Raw genomic sequence first — 16621 nt, 5'->3', positions numbered from 1 at the left:
GGCCAGACAGGCGGACTTACCGTGTGATTTCTAGAAGTTAGACCAGCCACACCAAACACGATGCTTGTTTCATCCGCTGCATCCCCCATTTTTCTCTCGAAACCCTGTTACCGAGGCATGGCATGGACGTCGTCCTCAACAAAAGGTGCATGCCGCTCCGTAGTTCTACGACCAGAGCGGTATTTGAGTCGCTGCAGGCGAAGTTTGTTTAGCTGCCTTGAGCTTTGCTATGGACCGCCAAACTGTCCGCTTCGAGAAATAAATGGTTCAACCAGATATAAAAAACGAGTTACACCAAAACCCATAATCATATACCTATTCACTCAGTGTCTTTCCAGTTGTGTTTGAACTTTGCTAAACTAACAATGCAAAACAGGTTTCCATGCCAGTCGCAGTCATTTCCCAGTCACAGTCGCACTACGAAGTGTAGGTTATGACTTATGAAGCACATGTTGCCAGGAAATCTTTTGTTATCGTTTCTTTAGCACTTCACCGGTTGCATATTGTTGCATTTTCTGCCGCAGCGGTTTGTCCACGGACATGCCAAATGAATTTATTCCGAACAAGGATTTCCCCATAAAACGCGGTGCTAAAAATACTAAGGACTTTGACCGTTAGGTGTAAATTCGGCCCGACGACTAGGTGCTTTGCATGAACTCCAAAGCATGTTAAGTCAACTAAGCATTTCTCTTGACCAAAGGGTAAATCTCGAGATCCCTGTGTTTGTAGAAATAAAAAGGTCACCACGCCCGGACCATGTGCTAACTGCTAATTGAAACGACAAAGTCATTTCGGGTCGGTTAAGAAGTTCCAACTCAGCATGCCTCAAAAGCCGAGACAGCGGCCTGGTGGAAACACGAACCATGGCATTCCATGGCAGTTGCCTTAACACCGATGGCAACAGTCAGTATTAAATGCCATGCGACAGCTTCGGAGTTATTAAGCTCGAAAAACCGGGCAATGTCGATAAATTAACAGGTCAGTTGACTAAAGTAAGAAATTGGCAAGTATTCCGCAGGACATAGAACCCTGTAAAGGGAAAGGTTGTGTCCCACATTGTCTAGGAACCGGCTCAGCGAGGCACGATTCAAGCTCAGTGTGGCCAGGGGAAACGTGACAAAAGCATCCATGAATTACAATGAGGAGATTGGCGTTAACATGATTTAGGGACACAAAAATAACACATTGCGGCTTGCCCAACAAGATGTCACCATAACGCTGCATTACGTCGACGTAGCGACCCGAGCCTGAAATGGAGTCTAACCTGGCGCCTGGCGCAAAGTGCCTCCTGAACCAGTGGTAATAGCGCCAGCCAAGCTTTGACGGCCATTTCTGGTCAAGGCACAAGTTTGTTTGAAATTGAGGCTACCAACTAGGGTGAGTTATGTAGGAAAATGAGTATTGCCAGAGAAAAGTAAGATAGGCACGGAGGACAGCGGCATTTTCAACTACAGGGCAGCCTCCCGGGAGGAAGTCTAGTGCCTTATCCAACTCGAGAGCGACACAGCTGTCGTAGTTTACCAGTAAACCCTGCTACACCAGTGTGTTCGAGACACGTATTGGGGGAACATAAAGGTTGCGCCAAAGCAGGCAATTTTTGAACTAGCATTATTAGTCAAAGATTTCTCTTTGCTTGATCTAAAAAGTGATATACCTTTATAAATAGGATATTCTGCTATGTATAGTGTCACTTAACTCAGTAGTGTGAGTCATTTGAAAATACCTGACACATGTTACTGATGTGAGTGGCTAGGGATTGATTGACCCACCGACTATAAGAATAAGAATAAATGTTAGTTATACATATGTAGTGTGAAGATAGTATCAATTTTGTTCTGCTGCAGATTTCTTTCGTTGCTTGTATTAAGTCTATATCTGGTTTGATTGGTGAAACTTCAACAGCAATCTAATAAAATGCGTTTCCTAACTGTCACCATCCCACTTTTCGCGTACGGCGTCGTCGCTAGCCCGATGGATCAACACAATGGCCAAAATCAGCCCCAGCCCGCAGGCCAAGGCCAAGGCTTGAATAGTATGGACTGGACGGAGATGTGGAATTGGTATTTACGAGATGCCCAACAGCGACAAGGCAAACTCATTGCAATTCCCCGATCTATACTCGAACAGCTTGGTTTCAAGATCCCGACCCGGGGGCGCCACCAAGTTACCCCACAGCAAGATCCGGGACGACAGAGCTAGGGTGAATATGCGCACCAACCGGGACAAGCACGGGAACATCAGAGTCAACATGAACATTTGGGTGCGCCCAGGCAGCCTTAGAAGACGCAAAAAACGGTTAAACTGCGAATCACAGACCAGGAATCAACCTGCATTGGCTAAAGTGATGCAATAATAGAATTGGTCTACAATACCTCTGTCACACGCATTCATGTTCCTCTGTTATTATGTCGAGGGTCAAATTAGTACAACCACGACGGTGTCCGGCTGAAGAGTATAACAAGTCCAGTATTTGGAGGTTTACCACAACATATAACCCCTGGACGAGCAATGAAGCTGGTTTGAGTGACTACTAGTAGTGCTTTTGCCAAATAAAGTTCTAGCGAACCCCAGCAGAGGCACATTCATTAGTCCTCGACGGCCGTGGTAGCAATATCACACCAGAGCTTATGCAGTATAGCTTTGAAAACAGCGGCTACCTACTTTACAAACCTCCTCACAGTTCTCACGTGCTCCAACTGCTCGATCTCGCCGTCTCCTCGGTCTCGAAAAGCGCGTACGTCAGCAATAGAGCCTGGCTTTGTGGGTCAGCCGGTGCAAAACCCCTCACATCGTACTCTCCTTCAATGTCAGCTACTTGCTTTGTCCTATCTGCACGCTCCGAGGAGTCCGAGGACCTGCTTATTGGTGGCATCAGACAAATTCTGTCTTGCTCTCCTGAACATTTCGCAAGTGATTGTTGTGAACCGGGCTATTATCGGGTGTGTTGAGTGCAGATTGGACGGAGATATTTGAAAAAAAGAAATAGCCCGGTGGTTTAAGTCTTGATGCTGTTTTGTAATCAGGTAGATTGGTACACCGGTTACAACGCGAATGACCAGCTAGTAGCTTGAGAAATTCACTTAGACTTGGCGTTTAACCCTATATTACTACAAAAAATGCAGCTCTATACAAGCTTGACTTTGTGGCAGTCTGAACTGGATATTAGTCTTGGAATAATGAAAGCTGGGTGATTCTTGAAATTACTCTTTGTATGCATGACACACCTAAAAATGAGAAGGTCATTCTTAGACTGTGCTACGATACTCATGGAATTGGCAATAAGAGGAACAGAATGTGCAATCGAGATAACGGCTGCCTCTGCTCCTCTCCCCCCCCTTGCATGTATTTGTGAAACCCTACCTTGAAAAGAACAGCGTCCGTCGCACGACAACAACTTCCAAGGCCGCCTTTTAGGTATACTAGCCTGCATCACCACTGCAAGCTCCCAAGATCCACTTCCTCAGCCCGCCGGCGGAACACAAATTTCGCAAATGGGTTCACCATGGGATCGGTGCCGATGTAGAAGGGTTCCAATGCGGAGCCCTCCTCCAGTTTCCAGTCGTACTTGAGTAAAAGATGACAAAGAGCGATTTTGATCTCGTTGGCGGCGAAGAAGCGGCCCGGGCAGACATACTTGCCGTAGCCCCATGCCAGATGGTCCGCGGCCGCCGACACAAGCGACGACTTGGGGTCGTTGTCGTTGAAGCGGTGCGGGTCGAATGTTTTGGGGTTTGGGTGCCTGGACTCGTCCCAGACTTTAGTAGCATCTATGGCCACACGCTCGTCCTTGCGGAGCGTCGTGCCGTCCGACAGGATGGTCTTGGCCATGACCAGGCGCTGCATGGTGACGATCTGGAGGGGCTTCAGCCGTTGCGACTCTTTAATGGCGCTGTCAAGCAGCCTCAGTGCCGAGAGACCCGTCTTTTTCAGCCCGTGCACCGGCAACACCCGCAACATCTCCTCCCTCAGCTCGTCAACGCACGCTGGGTTGGCCGCCAGGCAGAGCATTGTCTGGGCCAGCAGGTCGGACGTGGTGTGGATGGCGGCGAACGAGATGGCCAGCTGGAAGTCGACGGGTTCGATTGTGCCGCCTTCGCGCTCGAGCCACCCGAACGCGTCGTCATGTACGGGCTGCGGCGTGCCGCTCCTGGCACACTTTTGACGCTCCTGCTGACGCGCCGCCAGCATGGGATTCAGTAGCTGCTGCGCGCGAGCATAAGTGTCACGGAAGCTCTTTCCGCTGGCCGAGAGCCAGTAGGCCGGCACACGCAATAACGAAGGGTAGCCGCGCATGGTGGTGAAGAGCTGGGTCGCGGCGACGGTGTAGTGCTTGGTGATATGCAGCCACTCCTCGTTGCGGGCAAGGTCCTGGCCGGAGAAGATGCGGGCGGACTGGCGAGCGATGATGTCGACGACGCTCATGTAAAGTGGTGCTGTGGTCCACTCTAGTATAGAGTGGTAGTTAGCTTGTGTTTGGTAGGTAACTGATGGATTAACCATAAACGTACCGGCACTGTTTCCAAAGTTCTTTTCTATTGCAAAACTTGTCTCCGAGGCCAACGCCTCGTTGAAGGTATCCAGTCGCTTGGTCAAATCCCTCATGCACACCTTTTGCAGAATCTCACCTGGATGCTCGGGGACGTGCATGGCTTGGCCGCCAGGGAGGCCTATGGGGATGGTCTATCTTGCAAAGCCACGTCGTCAGACCAAAGCATTTCAGCACAAGAAGGAACCCTTGGAGGCAAGAACAAACATCACAAAAACCTTTCCGAAAGTCTAACGTCTCCAAGTTCCGAATCTCATGCGCCTTCTCGGGTGGCAGAATAGTCATGACACCATTGTTGGTAAGGAGCTTGAATGGCTTTCCGGGGTGGCGCTCCTGGCCTTGGAAAAAGTAGTGCACGCCTTTGGTCGAAAACTCAACTTTTTTCTGCAAAGAAAGCTGGAAAAAGCCTGGAGGGTTGATCAGCGGGATCCTGTCCGCCTTCATGTACTTGAAAATGGCGGGAATGAGGAGGAGGGCGCCCAAGGTGAGGGCGATAGTTGGGCCGCTAAATGGGGCCGATACCCCGGATAGGACCAGAGGGAGATCGGTCGAGTTCGCCATTTGCCGTATATTGTCTCCAGATTCAAGGCGTGAGCGGCACCCAGAGTAATAAAACTGCTTTTCTAGTAATGAAGACGCTGGCACCAGTGTTGCCGCGGGTCCTGTAAGTACAATGCGATAAAAGGAACAACCCAGCCTTGCGCATAAGTCTGGTTCAGATTCTCGTGTGATCTTTTTTTTTTTTTTCTTTTTCGTTTTTTGCTCTCCGAATGCATCTTGCTTTACTATACATTTCCTTGTTTCAACTTAAGGTGAGTCAATCCCTCATGTTACCTGACTTTCGGGGTTGCATCCTGAAACCCGAACAATCTGACGCACACTAACATACACGTGCAGCCTGACTTTCTGGGTGGTAGAACCATGTATTGGAGGGAGTGGCGCTATCTACCCTATGCTTACGAGCGTGGAAGAGATTTTATCCTGCTCTCCACTCTAACAAAATCAACCATGGGTTCAAGCATGAATCGGTAAAGTGTAAAGTGGCGTGGATTTAGTTCACCCGCCCTATCGAGTTTTGTTTCCCTATATGGTTTCAAGCACGAATCGGCAGAGTGCCGTGAATTTGATTTACCCGCCCGAACGGGTTTTATATTGCCATTTCGTTTCAAGCATGATTCGGCAACAAATCCAATCATAACTTTATCTATCCCGGGGTCGTGGTTGTCGTCCTTTTATAGCCAGGTCACCGGTGAGGATGTGCGTTCGAACCACACCCTATCTGTCAACTTCAGCTGAACCATTAGGTCCAATACAGAGATAGTGCCAAAATGTCATCCACTTTCCAGCTGATGAATAGCAATCTGGACTATGATGTCCTGATTGTAGGCGCTGGCTTGTCGGGCATCTGCAACCTCTACCACTTGCGCCGGCTGGGCTTACGTGTCAAGGTCCTCGAGGCGGGTGAAGGCGAGGGCGGGACGTGGCATTGGTAATTAATTGCAGCGCATCAGGCCATCATGATGAGTGAAGTGCCAAACTGATAATCTACCCATGTAGGAACCGCTATCCAGGAGCAAGATTCGACTCAGAATCGCTCAGCTATACTTTCAGCTTTTGCCAGGAGGTCCTCGACGAATGGAGTTGGAGCGAGGCATTTGCCGGCCAGCCGGAGACGTTGAGGTACATCAACTTTCTCGTCGACAAACTAGACCTACGGCGGGACATGCAGTTCAACACAAAGGTTGAATCCCTCCAGTTTCGGGAGGATAGCAATTCGTGGCTGGCAAAGGACACACAGGACCGGCAATACACTGCTCGCTTTATCGTCACCGCCGTCGGTCTCCTCAACGTGCCCACCCTGCCCGCTATTCCCGGAGGCATTGATAAGTTCAAGGGTTTGTCGTGGCACACGGCCCGCTGGCCGTCCGAGCACACGCTCGAGTCCCTCAGGGGGAAGCGCGTGGGGGTGGTAGGCGTCGGCGCAACAGGCATACAGACGGTGCAGGCCCTGCACGAGGTGGTCGGCAGCCTTGTCGTCTTCCAAAGAGAGCCAAACTGGACCCTGCCCATGCGCAATTCGTCGATCTCCCCAGAGGAGATGGAGACGCTGCGCAAGCAGTGGCCCGATGTTTTCAAAATATGCAACGATTCGCCAGCTAGCTTTGCTCATCCCGGTAACTTCACAACTTCCAATGATTATACCGAAGAGCAGCTGGTGGCATTGTGGGAGGATACGTACAAAAAGCCAGGGTTCGCAAAAGTGGTCTCGGTGCCGTTTGACTTCCTGATGGATCGGGCGGCAAACAAGAAATACAGTGATTTTATCGCAGAAAAGATCAAACGCCGCATCAACGACCCATCGCTGGCAGAAAAGATGATACCAAAGCGGCACGGTATCGCAGGCAAAAGAGTTCCGCTGGAGACCAACTACTATGAGGCTTTCAACGAGCCCAACGTACGACTAGTAGACTTGTACGAGACCCCCGGGGGGATGGCGCAGTGGTTAAGCGCCATGGCTGTTACTTGTGTAACGTAGGTTCGAATCCTGCTCCCTCCACCTCCTCCCCACTTAATGTGGCAAGGATAACCCGGCTGGCTATCGACAACAACCACCCGCCTGTGCCGTCGAGCCCACACTTGTTGGGAACTTCGTCTACATGGCTACAAACGACCGACAGCACCGCTGGTTGGACACAGGCCCCTCTCGACGAAGAGCCGTCAACTGCCGTCAGACGAATCCTCCGTGCGCCTGAAGGCACGGGGTCGCGTCAGTCAAACAACCCTGTAAGCAGGGCCGGGCACGAACCCGGTCAGGCTCGATTCGCTTCTATGCCCTTGTTTTCCGCTGTGTAAATAGAGAAAAATAGAAAGCGCGCCGAGATACCCCTCGGGAGGTTGCTAACGGCCGGCTAATGAGCCGGGCCGAGCCCGGCGTTAAATAATACTACTACTACTACTACTACTTCCGTAGTTTTACATAATTACATTAGCCAAGAATAATCCGGTTTCCACTATACTCAAACTAGAGTTGAAAGAAAAGCACCCAAGGGGTCCAAGAACTTAAAAGCTTCTTTCGCAGTAGTCTCACGCAGCACGCACTGGGAAAATTTGCGGGCATCTTCGAACCCTGCATGATCTTAACCAGGAGGCCAGCAAACCAAATGAGGGCATGTTTGTAGTTTGTTTTGGTCACACTTTTCTTGTTTTATTTCGCATCGCCAATGGCTACTAATATCTGAGTCTGGCGATTGAGTTTTAACAATATATCATTGAGAGTAGGTGAATCAAGCACGAGAGTGAAACTATGACGCTCTGGCGCCGTTCGTTGCTATATCTAATAATGCTACTCAACTCTTCAAGCGTTGTACTTGACCGAGTAGATACCACGCTCGATGCTGTTGATCAGGATGTATCCAGACTTGAAGTACGGGTAAACGGACCAGGCGCCGTTGAAAGTCGCGCGGCCGCCAACCGAATCGTCCTCGGGGCGGACATCAAAATAGCCAACCTCCCTGAAGCCAGCACCGGTGGGGTCCCGGGAAACAGAGGAAACGTCGACGATACGGAGACCGGAACCGTAGTTGCTTTGGTACGAAAGGCCGTTGACAACGTATTGGTTGTGGTCGATGGAAATGGCCGGGCTCTTGTACACGCCGGTGAACACGGGCTTGGTCAGGTTCGAAACGTCGACGATGTAGGTAGTAGTCTTTTGGTCCGAGGCAGGGCCGTTGCGATTTTGCTCGTCAAGCTCGTCGTCCAGAAGCAGGTAGCGCATGTCGTCGGTGGCCAACCAACCCTGGTGAGTGTAGGTAGCGCCGTTGTAGGGCGTCGTCGACAGTTGAACGGGCCGCGTCCTGTCAGTTACGTCGACGATGGTGAGCGCATCCTCGTTGTAGTTGAAGCAGATTTCACGCCCGGTGTATTGCGTCATGGGTCCCTTGTAGATGACACACTGGGCGTCGTGCACGTAGCCATCCTCGGAGACACAGCCGGCGTCCTGTAACGAAAAAGAAATGGTTAGTCTTGAGTGTAAAATCACAGTTGGGAACTTCACAAGGGCTGCATACCCTCGGGCTGGCCGGGTTGGAAACGTCAACCATCCACAGACCACCACGGCACTTGGCGGAGCGAGAGGTTCCGACGGCGTAGATCATCTTGGTTGCCTCGTTGGCGACGATGTTGTGGGAGCTGCCGAAGCCGCTGAAGAGGGCGGTGAGATCTCTGCTGATGCTGAATACCGTAGGGGTGGTGACGGTAAGGAGCTTCTTAAGGTCAAAGATCTGGAGGCCGTGGTTCGATGCCTCGGAACCAATGTATACGTAGTCACCAATGACCTTCATGTCGCGCCATGACGACGAGACGGTCTGCGTGGCGAGCCGGCCCAAGTACTTGAGGCTGCCGTCGGACAGAACCTCAACGAAAGCGGTTCCGTCCGATTGTCCGACAATACCGAACTCGCGACCGGTAGAAGAAGTCCAACCTAAATTCGATGACAAGTATGTTAGCATATGTGTATTATAGGGAAAATATAAATTGCCCCAATCTGTAGGAGCTATGCATACCCCAAACGTCGTTGCCCACGCGGGTGCTGCTTCCCAAATCTTGATGACGCAGGAAGGCCATAAGATCAACTTTGTTGCAGCTGTACTCCCCGGCCTTGCCATTGACGCAGGGGGTGCTGGCGAGCCGGGCCTCGTAGCGGTCGAGGTCGAAGGCGCCCGAGTCCGAGTCCTCCTGGTGCTGAAGGAGCTTCCTCGCCTTCAGCTCCTCCATGGTGACGGCGTTGGGGGACGACGAGGCGGCAAGCGACTCGGCGTTGAACAAGGCCACGTGGGCGGCCCGTTCCACCTTCTCGACGATGCCTGGGATGGCCAAGGCCGAGCCGGCAAGGGCCGTGAGGATGATGGAGGCGACACCGTACTTCATGATGGGCACTGGAGCGAGGCTGTACGAGCTGTTGGGGGTCTAACGAACGACGATGACTGGGGTTGGAGGGAGAAATGCTGGGGATCTGTTGACGAGCTTCAAGACTCACTTTTATATCCCATCACCCCCCGGCTTGCCCGTGTAACATTAAGATCATGTTCTGCAAGCCAAGAGAATCATGCCCATAGATTTCCACAAGATGCGGAACACTTGCTTCTAAAGGAAGCTCGCGTCATGTGCAAAAACCCCACGGCCGGTACCTACCGTATGCCGCCAATGTTTATTTCCTGGCGGGATCCTAGATCCCGTCTGTCCTTATACATTCACCTACCTAAATTGGCAGGTGAGAAATATGCCAAGAGACATTGGGTCCACTTGTAGACATGATCAGTTCCACTGCCGACCTGCCAAGATGGTGCCAAGCGTAAAGGTAACGTAGTTCGATAGTGATAGGACAGAGGCTTGAGCGTGTTGCAATTAATTGTACAGACTTTGTCATGCATCCGAGGAAGCAGAGAGTTTCCGATATCCTTTATCTCTCTATACCTCCTGCCCAATGGGTAAAATCAAATACTACGCCCAGTTCCAATCACCAGCCAACCCTGTTTTCACTCCACATTTACCCCACAGCGATGTCCAAGCAACAGCAAAGGCCTAGGCGACATTCCCCAATTGCGCAGGTCTATTCTCAATACGTCACGACACTGCGCCAATCGCTACCATCTTGATGTTTATAACCTCATCATGTTCCGAACTGGATTCGTTTTCAAGCTGCCCTCTTCCTAAAGCCAACAGCCAAGACTTGTACCGCCGTCATGGAAACCCCCCTCCCCCTGGTCTACCTAAAACCGGCCCAATTATTTAGTTGTAACACCCAGGCCGAGGCGTACATTGAACATTGGCCATTTGTCGATCTCTACCGGAACGCATCAAAAATAAAAAGGTTAAAATGGCGATGGGTAATGGTGTTTCTCCGGACGAAGCTAGTCTCAAGGCTCATCCCTGAACGCGAGCTTCACTAATTGAGCCGTGGCTTAATTCGTGGCTTTGCTTGTACCTGTAAGTCCAACCAAAAATTACTTTGGTTCAAATCTGAGGACAATTTGTCGATTTTCGTCGCAAATGGAGGTAATTTCACCAATTCGGTAATCGATATTCCGTTACAATTAATTAAATAAAATTCGCAAAAATAAACGGTTTATACGTTAAATATAATAATTAGTAAAATAATTAACAGTAATTTATTTAATATTTTTAATTATTAAATTGGTTAAATAAATATATAGGTGGTTTTAATTTGCAAATAAAGGTTGGTTTTTTAATAAATTCTAGAATTTTTGTTTTTTTTTAATTATATTTGTATTTTTAAATATAATTTTAAGATTTTTACACGTAAGTAATAATATATATATATATATATATATATATATATAAATTTTGTAATTAAAACGGGTTTATATATTTACCAAGTTTAACGATATTAAACCCCGGATTTTAACGATTAAATAACCGGTATAATAAAACGTCCACGTAAAAACACAGTTTTAATATTATAAAAATTGGGTATTTTATATATAAATTTAAAAAGAAATTACATTTTTTTAAATTTTATTTTATATTTATTTTAAATTAAGTAAAAAAGTAAACGTTATCTTATAATTATATATAATTAATATAAAGTTTTATTTTTACAAAATCTTTACTCTATAAAATTATTTACTAATAAATATATTAATTATTATATATTTATATAAAATACTTTAATTAACGTATATTTATATAGTTAAAGAATTAACGAATTATAATTCGGGGAGTATTTTATATATAAATGTTAATATAACTTTATTTATTATTTGATAAAAGTAAAATAACTTACATATAGTATTATTTATGTATAAACTTTTAAATAAGGCGTTAAAAATATTATTATTATTATTAATTCTTATTTTAACTTTTATATACCGTATACAAATATAAGATTTTAACCGTTAAAAAACCCTTATTCTAAACTATTTACTAATATTTTTATAATATTTTTACCATGTCTATTTAAATAAATATTTACAAGTAAAAATAATAAAGTATTTTAATTATATCGCCGTTACGCATATAATATATACACAGTGCGTATTATATAACTACTTTTATATGCGACGATAATTAACAGAATATCCTTAAATTAAAACGGGCGCCATTTTTCGGCCAATTTTATTGGTCGAAAAGCCGTGCGGCTAAAATATATATGGAGCGCCCGATCCACAACTGCGAAATAGGGGTGGTTTAATTTAAATATTAAAACTAGGAAATTAGGTTGTTAACGTTTGTTAAAAAGAATACTACTTTATTTATTTCCTTCTTTTCCCTTAAAATATATTTCCCTTAAAAATGCTTATAATTTTACTTTTATGCTATTTTTGCCTAATTTTAAGGCTTATCCCTAAACGCGAGCTCCATTAATTAAGCGGTGGTTTAATTCGTGGCTTTATTTATACCTGTGGGTCCAACCAAAGATTACTTTAGTTTAGGTTTAAGGTAGTCTTAATGCTTAAACTAGACCCCCCTGCGTTGCAGGGTGGACCGGGCGCTCCATGTACCTTTTAGCCATACGGCTTTTCGACCAATTAAATTGGCCGAAAAAATCGCGCCCGTTCTAATTTAGAAACATTTTATCGATTTTCGTCGCAAACGACGGAATTACACAATATACGTATTATATATATATATTATATATATATTATATACGTAACGGCGATATAATTTTTTAACTATATATTTTTTATTTACGAATATATAATTAAAAGAAATGGTGAAAATATAATAAAAATATGGTTATAAAGTTTAAAACTAGGGATTTTTAATAATGGAAACCTTATACTAATATATTTTGTATAAAAATTAAAATAAAAATTAATAATAATATTATTATTTTTAACGTTTATAAAGGGGTAGGTTAACGGCCCTATAATTGTTGGGTTCCCAAATAAAGCTATTATTAAAATTAATGGGTAAAGGTATAAAACCGTTATTTATTCGCGTTAAAAGGGTGTTTATATAAAAAAAAATTACGTATATTCCCGTCGTTTTAATATATTATATAATACTGTTACGATCAAGGTATCGGGGTAACCTGTTCTTATGGTAAAGTACAGTGGGTTGAAGCAACTGAGCGTCTTAACTGGGTGACTGGGTATTCTCAATAACTGGGGTGAAGTTATAATCGGTCTCAAGTAAGTATTGAGGTTAACTAGAGTTTGATTGCTGCTAAGCAATCCTAAAATCGAATCTATTTACATGGTAATAAGCGTGTCTTATATAAACTATATTCCTAATGTAATCTCTCTTAATCTGTTTAATCTGTAATCCCCAATCGAGGTTTTACAGATCACTCGAAATCACTTCCTTGGCGGTCACGTGGTGTCACGTGACTGGCCCCTTACGTAATTTTGTTTCCTGCCGGTCGGTGTGTTCTTGACCAAGTGTTTCCCAAGGAGGGGTGTGTCCCCGCCTGGCCTCTCTGGTACCGGCCCAACTGTCTGGTCGTAACAAATACGTATATTTAGTATAAATCCGTTATATAACCTTTTTGGACGCCCTCCTTTATCGGGGCGGGTCGGCCCGGGTTTAAAACGTCGCGCCCCGTAATCCGTATTGCTTTTTTTTTTATTTCGATATTATATTAACCGGTTTCGCCCAATTATTTGGATTATTATTTTTATAATATTAATTAAGGCCGTAATCCGTATTTTTTACCCGTTTTTTTTTCGCGTCTTCTTTTTTTTTTATAAATTTGTTTTTATTTTTTTTTATTCCGTTTTTATTTTATTTTTATTTTATTTTTATTTCGTTTTTATTTTATTTTTAATCCGCGGTTATATTTGGGTACGTTTTGGATTAATTCGGGGTTTAAATTTCCTTTTATCGCCCCGTTTACGGTTTAATAATAAATAGGTTTTTTTATTTGCCCGCCCGTTATTTATTTTTTTTCGTATTTTTTATTTATTATTATAATCGCAAATAAAATTTTTATTTTATTTATTTTTTCCGCGTTTTCGTTTTTTTTTCGGTTAATTTTTTTTTTACCAATTTTTTTTTTTGAATTACGATTTTTTATTTTCGCGTAATTTCGCCGTTACGTTTTATTTTTCGCAATTTATTTTTTAATTCGTCGTTAATTTCTTTTTCGGTTTCGATTTAATTTTTATTTATTTTTTATACGTTTTTCGTTTATATTCGTTATTATACCGCCGTTTATTTTTATTACGTTATATATATTACCAAATCGAATAATATAATAATCGGTAGTTTTAAAAAAAAAGCAAATTTTTTTAACGTTTTTTCGGTTTATTAAATAATTATAATAATTTTTATATTTCCGTAATAAATTCGTACCGGTATTTTTTTCCGTTTATTTTTTCCCGATAATGTATTATATAAAAATTCCGTTACGTTATAAACGTAATTATTATTATAAATAATTTTAACGATAAATTATTTATTCCGTTTAAATAATAATTTTCGTTTTATTTTTTATATATTCACGCGGCAAAAATTATTAATATTTTCGATTATATCCCCCGTTTTAATAATACGGTTTATAATAAATACCGCAAAAATAAAAATTTAATTTATAATTATAAAAGATTTTTATACGTTAAAAACCCGTTTTTCCGCCGCAAATTTCGTAAATTGTAAAAAATTATATATTTTAATTAATATATTACCGCCGTTATCGTATTTTGCGAAAAAAAATAATTATATTATAAAATCGGGCCGTCGTATTCGTATAACGGATAAATTTTACGTTATTTACGCGGCGTATTTAAAAGAATATTATTTTTTACGTAATACCGAAAATATAACCGTTTCGGACGGTAACCGTAATAATAATAATATAATTATTATTTATAATAATAATAATAATAATAAAACCACGTAATAATTTGCCCGTAAATTCGCCCAAAATATAAATTATTTTAAAATAAATTCCGTTTTTTTTTAATTTTTATTTCGCCGCGTTAACGTATTAACGTCCAAAAATATAATTAATAACGTTATTTCGAAATTTTTAAAATATACGCGCGTTACGCGCGTAAAATTATTACCGTTTAACGTAAAATTAACGCGTTTATTTTCGTTTTTATCGTTATTTAATATTAAACTTAAACGTCGGTTTTTATCCGGTAATTATAATCCGTTTTACGTTCGTTAATCCGTTTCCGCGATTTTTTCCAACGTTATTATTATATTAAAATTTCCAAATCCGTTAAAAATAATTTTGGCCGTAATTTTATCCGCCGCCCTAATATTAATATATCCGGTAATTTTCGTTATTGCGGTTTTTATAACCAATTTAACGTTTTCCGTAACCGTTTTATCGCGGTTTTTTATTATTTTTCGCAAATTTTCGGCCCGAAAACGGGTTTTTTTTTAAAACGATTTTTTAAATAATTTTAAATTTAATTTATTTCCGGATTATTATTTAAACGACCGGAAATTAAACCGAAAAATGGACGAATATAACCGTCGTTAATATATATTCGTAATAAAGTTTTTATAATAATTTAATTACCGGGTAAATGGGTAAGTTTTTTTTTATTCCGTAAATAAATAAATAAATAAAATTTATTTCTTTATTACGTTTCGTATATTTTTATATTATCGCCAATTTTTAATAGGGAATTTTTTCCGGTTTTCGGGTTAATATAATATATATTCGTCCCGCCAAAAATTTAAAATATTTTTTATTTTTTTTAATATTTATATTACGAAATATATAATTTACGTAATTTTAATATTATAAATATATTTTTAAATTTTTTAGCCTTTTATAATAACTTATCGGGATTATCTATCCCCCGGAACGTTATTTATATATATATATATATCGCTTTATTATATTTTAAATCGGTTAATAATTTATATATTTTCGAAATATTTTAAAAATATTTATATGGAATTATTATAATTTATTTATTTAATTAATATTATACGGCCGTAACCTTTCCCCCTGCGGTTTTTTACGGATAAAATGTTTTCCATTTTTTATTCGTTTTCTTTTTATTTTTTTTTTTTTTATTCGCCGTTATTACCAGCCCCGGTTTAATATTAATACGTAATTAAAAAAAACGGGTTGGTAATTACGTATTTAACCAATTTTATATAAAAATCGGATAAATGCCCCCCCGTACGTTTAACGTAATTATTAATACCGTAAATATTACGGTTATTATATATTTTTTATAAATATAATCGAATTTGCGGTACGGACGGTTATTACGAATATTACGGAAATTAAAATATATTTTATCGTTTATTTTAAATATTTTTATTGGACGTCGAAACGAATTTGCGCCAATTTTTTATTATTATTATATATATATTATAATAATTTGGATAATATCCGTATTTTGGCGTAAATATTTGATAAAATAAATTATGCGTTTTTTTGGGTTTATAAAAAAAACGGGCGACGGGGGTTACCGAAACGGGGTAATTTCGATATCGAATTTTAATAATAATTTATTCGGATTAACGTTCGTAATTAAAAAAATTTATTATTAAAAATTAATTAAATTACGTTTAAATATTTGGGCCAATTTCTTTGGTCGAACGCCATATAAATTTATAAATAATATTATATTTTTTAATTCGTTCGTTTTATACCGTTATTAATTTCGGGGTAATATATTATAAAAAACAATTATTTAATTTTTATTTATTTATATAATTTCGTCCAAAATCCGTTTATTTAATTTAACCTTTTATTTAAAATAATTTGGTCGGAAAAACCCCGAAATTACCATTATACCGTTTTAAATTTTATTATGTAATTTTTTGTTTTTATCGAATATATTATTTTTGATTATACGTATTTAAATAATTTATCGGTTATAATTATTAAATACCGGGGGACGATTTTATCGTATCCGGATAAATCCGTTATAAAATTTATAAAAATTTGTTGTTAATATTTGTCCGGCGTTAATAAAAATTGTAATAATTTTTATCGAAAACGTTGGAAAAATTTCGATTTTCGGTATATATTATAATTACGGACGAATTATTTTACGTATTTTATTATCCCGTTTTAATAATAATTTTTTACCAAAACGGCGAAAATATTATTCCGATTTATATAATTTATAATGG

The 16621-nt window shown here is 41.4% G+C and overlaps 3 protein-coding genes across 3 annotated transcripts; 1 reads left to right on the top strand and 2 right to left on the bottom strand.

Moving 5' to 3' along the window:
* Positions 1-3429: 3429 nt before the first annotated feature.
* Positions 3430-5107, bottom strand: PgNI_07131 (uncharacterized protein; the record flags this gene model as incomplete). Its single annotated transcript, XM_031127148.1, has 3 exons — positions 3430-4445; positions 4509-4680; positions 4754-5107. The coding sequence occupies 3 exons, from the start codon at positions 5105-5107 to the stop codon at positions 3430-3432; spliced, it is 1542 nt and encodes a 513-aa protein (XP_030981485.1).
* Positions 5108-5874: 767 nt separating this feature from the next.
* On the top strand, positions 5875-7399 carry PgNI_07130 (uncharacterized protein; the record flags this gene model as incomplete). The annotated part of the gene is made up of 3 exons (XM_031127147.1): positions 5875-6035; positions 6104-7018; positions 7129-7399. 3 exons carry the CDS (start codon positions 5875-5877, stop codon positions 7397-7399), a joined length of 1347 nt encoding a protein of 448 aa, XP_030981484.1.
* Positions 7400-7774: 375 nt separating this feature from the next.
* Positions 7775-9524, bottom strand: PgNI_07129 (uncharacterized protein). The gene is made up of 3 exons (XM_031127146.1): positions 9109-9524; positions 8614-9026; positions 7775-8543 (listed from the first exon to the last, which is right to left on the bottom strand). Exons 1-3 carry the CDS (start codon positions 9470-9472, stop codon positions 7902-7904), a joined length of 1419 nt encoding a protein of 472 aa, XP_030981636.1. The 5' UTR covers positions 9473-9524; the 3' UTR covers positions 7775-7901.
* Between the last annotated feature and the right edge of the window lie 7097 nt (positions 9525-16621).

This window comes from Pyricularia grisea, assembly GCF_004355905.1.
Source record: "Pyricularia grisea strain NI907 chromosome Unknown Pyricularia_grisea_NI907_Scaffold_4, whole genome shotgun sequence".
Lineage (NCBI taxonomy): Eukaryota > Fungi > Ascomycota > Sordariomycetes > Magnaporthales > Pyriculariaceae > Pyricularia > Pyricularia grisea.
The sequence above is the reverse complement of the archived record's forward strand: the minus strand, read 5'-3'. Positions and strand labels throughout refer to the sequence as shown.

Excerpts from the sequence above, each read along its gene's own strand:
- PgNI_07129 (XM_031127146.1), bottom strand. The coding sequence starts at position 9,472 with ATGAAGTACGGTGTCGCCTCCATCATCCTCACGGCCCTTGCCGGCTCG. Across the intron at positions 9,027-9,108 it reads CGTGGGCAACGACGTTTGGG|GTTGGACTTCTTCTACCGGT; the intron begins GTATGCATAGCT and ends CATCGAATTTAG. Across the intron at positions 8,544-8,613 it reads CCAACCCGGCCAGCCCGAGG|GACGCCGGCTGTGTCTCCGA; the intron begins GTATGCAGCCCT and ends TTTTCGTTACAG.